General features: G+C 32.2%; 1 protein-coding gene and 1 long non-coding RNA gene across 2 annotated transcripts in view; one reads left to right on the forward strand and one right to left on the reverse strand.

Annotated features, from left to right (window-relative positions):
* Window positions 1–4,063, reverse strand: part of LOC135134526 (uncharacterized) — a 246,507-nt gene that overhangs the window by 202,287 nt on the left and 40,157 nt on the right. The window lies entirely within an intron of this gene.
* On the forward strand, window positions 414–3,957 carry LOC135134523 (long-chain fatty acid transport protein 4-like). The gene is made up of 10 exons (XM_064063226.1): window positions 414–461; window positions 1,378–1,426; window positions 1,480–1,574; window positions 1,624–1,771; window positions 1,822–2,059; window positions 2,131–2,564; window positions 2,757–2,952; window positions 3,004–3,352; window positions 3,435–3,525; window positions 3,585–3,957. The coding sequence occupies exons 2-10, from the start codon at window positions 1,424–1,426 to the stop codon at window positions 3,894–3,896; spliced, it is 1,866 nt and encodes a 621-aa protein (XP_063919296.1). The 5' UTR covers window positions 414–461; window positions 1,378–1,423; the 3' UTR covers window positions 3,897–3,957.

The following is a 4,063-nucleotide window of genomic DNA, read 5'->3' on the forward strand; positions in this document are numbered from 1 at the left end:
TTAGTTAAAAATGGAAAGTTTAAAAACGTACAAACTTCTGAAGTACCAGTATTAAATTTTAGAAATGAGTATCTGAAGCAACTGCAGAACAGATCACAAGTACAATGGCATTTGAAATAACATTTAATTGCTTTTTAAACTATTATCATGAAAGTTTTGTATTTCCAAAAAGTTTCGACCATGATAAATTCAATGCTAATTTGTTGGTCGGTGTTAATTAATTAACTTTAAGACAAACAGGTATCAGGGTTCGTACGTGTGCAGATTGTTTATTTTTAATCGAAATAACGCCAACTGTCTATGCATTATTAATAACCAGAAAAACGAGTTTGGTATGTTATAATTAATAAGAAAACTGATTAAGAAAATAAAAAAGGTATTAATGTCTCGTAATATATATAAATTTTGTTGCACACAAGGTGAATTCAGTTATTTATATTTAGAAGTGTTCTTATTTACAGGTATTATAAATATTTTTAATATACAGAATGTTTCATTTGAACTGAGAGATTTATTAAACTATCACAAAAAAATCTATTTAAGGTTATAATAAAACTAACCACTGTATTGGCGTTTCACTGGACATGAGATGAATAAATGGAACATTATGTATGCTTAATAATATAATTATTTCTTTCGAATTTCTACTAATAAAATGCTGATTTTGTATGTTAAATCTCGCTATTAAAATGATAGTTTAATCGAAAGGATGAATAAAATGTTTATTCACATTGACAACACGAATAAAGTAAAAAAACTAAAAATTCGCACTACCACTGAAATTTTCGTTGCTATGGATGTGTAAACATATTCAACTAAAATTTGCAACGCTTGATGGTCCAGCTCCTGTAAAACAATCCTTATGAAACGCCAGGAACATCCTTTGAATTTGACCGTAACGAAAGTACAGGCAACTTTGGCAATTTACCTTCTTTAAATGTTCATCATATTAGTAATAGTACAATTAATACTTATGTATATGGATTACCTAAATAATAAATTTTTTGAAAAATTTTCCGAAATTGGAAAAAATCTTGTATGATACACGTGAATAAACGAATTTTATCCACTCGAAAACATTATCACACTCGGCTTCGCCTCGTGTGCTAAACTGTTTTTTTGTTGGATAAAATTCGTTTTTATTTACTTATACCATAAATAGCTATTTTTTAAAGCCTAATATTCAAGAAGTAATTATAAAAACATACTGTATCAGAAGTCCACACTCATTAAAACTTGTTAATGCATAATTATATGGAGTAATAAATAGTTGCCGCGATATAGAATCAGTTACTTATTATAAACACTTATTGTGCAAACTTTTGCAAAATAATCGGGGGCACGATTTTTCTTAATCTGTTTTTTTCCTTATTTTAGATCACACAGTGCACACTACAACGCATAAAATAAAAAATTACTAGCAATGGTGAGTACCCAAATGTGCTTTCTGTGTATTTAATAAATAAAAAAATGTTGCAGATGCTTACAGTCTTGCTAGTTGTACCCCTGGTACTTTTTCTCTTTTGTAGTGACTACTGTAAAAGTGCTTTCCAAATTTTCACTCGGGACCTCAAGTAAGGATTCACTCACAATTTCGCCCTTTTGTCATCCTTTTATTTGCAGATTCATCACAAATGTCCTACTATTCAAAATTCGCTTCAGATCACTAGAAAAGAAGGAAACGGTAGCTAAAATTTTCACCAGTATTCTTTCCAAACATTCTCACAACGTGGCTTTTTATTTTGAAGAGCAAAAGTGGACATTCTTAGACGTTAATTATCCCAAATAAGGCTAACAATTTTAATATTTAATACGTTTCAGGTGGAAATATATAGTAACAAAATTGCACACTTTTTCAAAAAAGAAGGATACTCAAGAAACGAGATTGTGGCTCTTTTTCTAGAAAATAGACCCGAGTATGGATGCATTTGGCTCGGTTTAGGAAAAATTGGGGTAGTTTCTGCGCTTATCAATACAAATCTAACTGGCGAGGTTCTGCTACATTCTATCAAAACTGCAAAAGTTGGAGGAATAATTTATAGTTCTACTTTGAAAAATGGTAAGTTTTCATGCTTGTTTCAAGTTGTAAGTTTTCATGCTTGTTTCAAGTTGTAAGTTTTAATCTTTTAGTAATTGGAATCATCGCTGAAAAAATACCAAACATAAAACTTTATCAATTGAATGACAAAATTGAAACCTGTAATTTGTTAAGAGGTGCTGTAGATCTAACAACAAAACTCAAAACACAATCGGAATCTTCCCCCACGGAAGACATAAACAATGGAAAACTTACAGACAAGTTACTTTTGATATACACTTCAGGTACTACAGGGTTGCCCAAAGCAACTGTGCTTACAAATAAAAGAATTATATTCGTAAATGTTGGAGCAAGTACTTTTGCAAAATTGAGTTCAGACGATATCGTATATACCTGCTTGCCTTTTTACCACGGCTCAGCTGCAGCTGGAATAACTTGGTGTTTCTTATTTGGTCTATCTGTAGTGATAAAAAAGAAATTTTCTGCATCAAACTTCTGGAACGACTGCGTCAAATACAAGTGCACGGTAATTAATTTTATTGGGTTGCTCTCTATTCTCAAATAAATATTAAATAAACGTATGCAGGGTGATTTTTGAGTTATAGTATCAGTAAAATCTTATAGTTTTCGAATAGTCTTATCCCACTTTTTCCGACAGTATGCAGTTGTGTCTTTTCACTGCTACTCTTTCTTTTGGTTACTTTGTGCTCTTTTTCAGGTATTCCAGTACGTAGGCGAAATATGTCGTTATATACTGGCAGCACATAACGACACCGAGTTCCACGTCCAACACCATGTTAAAAAAATTATGGGTAATGGTCTTCGACCACAAATTTGGGAAAAGTTTGTCCGCAAGTTTAATATCAAACAAGTATTTGAGGTTTATGGATCCATTGACGGAAACACGACCATAAGTAACCATGTCCAACATTTTTTTATACATATAATAATAAATAGCTTTTCAGTAAACACTGAAAACAAAGTTGGAGCGGTGGGTTTTTTTCCCAGATGGGCTTCATTTATTTCACCAGTTAAACTGATCAAATGTGACGAAGAAACAGGAGCGCCGATCCAAGGAAGTGATGGATTTTATCAGTTATGTAAGACTGGAGAGCCTGGATTGTTGATAGGGAATATCGATTTTAAAAATAATATGACTGGTTTTTTTGGATATCAAGATAAAACAGATACTGAAAAAAAACTGTTGAGGAGTGTTTTCAGAACTGGTGGTGTCTACTTTAATTCGGGGGACATTCTGGTTCAGGATGAGTCAGGCTATTTTTATTTTAGAGATAGAACAGGAGATACCTTCAGGTGAGAACAGCAGATTTACAGCGTCAAGTGCTTCTAGTTTAACGAAACAAAATCAAATTGTCACTGTGTATTGCATTTGTAGATGGAAAGGAGAAAATGTATCAACTTCCGAAGTAGAGGCTGTAATAAGCAATCTTCTCAATCTTGAAGACGCAGTGGTTTACGGTGTAAAGGTAAAGCGTCTTGTATCAACTCAGTGTAGGTATATCAGCACTCCAAAACTTGCTTTTAGGTACCATTCCATGAAGGTAGAGCTGGAATGGTAGCTTTGATAGATCGTACACAGTCATTTAACGTGAACAATTTTTATGATAATTTGAACCATTATCTTCCTATGTATTGTATTCCACTGTTTGTAAGAGTGGTGAGATCTGTATCATTAACTGGTACTTTCAAACTATTGAAGGTAGATTTGCAAAGGGAAGGTTTCGATGTTGGAAAAATCAAAGACAAGATGTTTGTGTATGATGTGAACAAAAAGTCCTTCGTGGATCTAAATGAAAAGATGTATGATGATATTTTGACTGGGAAGATTAAATTTTAACATCAATAACTAATGGTATCATGTGTAAAATAAATAATAGCAAATCAGTGTTATAATTAAACGCAGTTATTTTGATCTATGCACATAGAAAATCAACTATGCACAAATTTTCGTAATATACGTGTGTTCTAGAATTTATAATGTATTGTTTACCGTTGATAACAATG

The sequence above is a fragment of the Zophobas morio genome, unplaced genomic scaffold (genome assembly GCF_036711695.1).
Source record: "Zophobas morio isolate AGI-343-1 ecotype UQ-CSIRO unplaced genomic scaffold, CSIRO_AGI_Zmor_V1 ptg000023l, whole genome shotgun sequence".
Taxonomy (NCBI): domain Eukaryota; kingdom Metazoa; phylum Arthropoda; class Insecta; order Coleoptera; family Tenebrionidae; genus Zophobas; species Zophobas morio.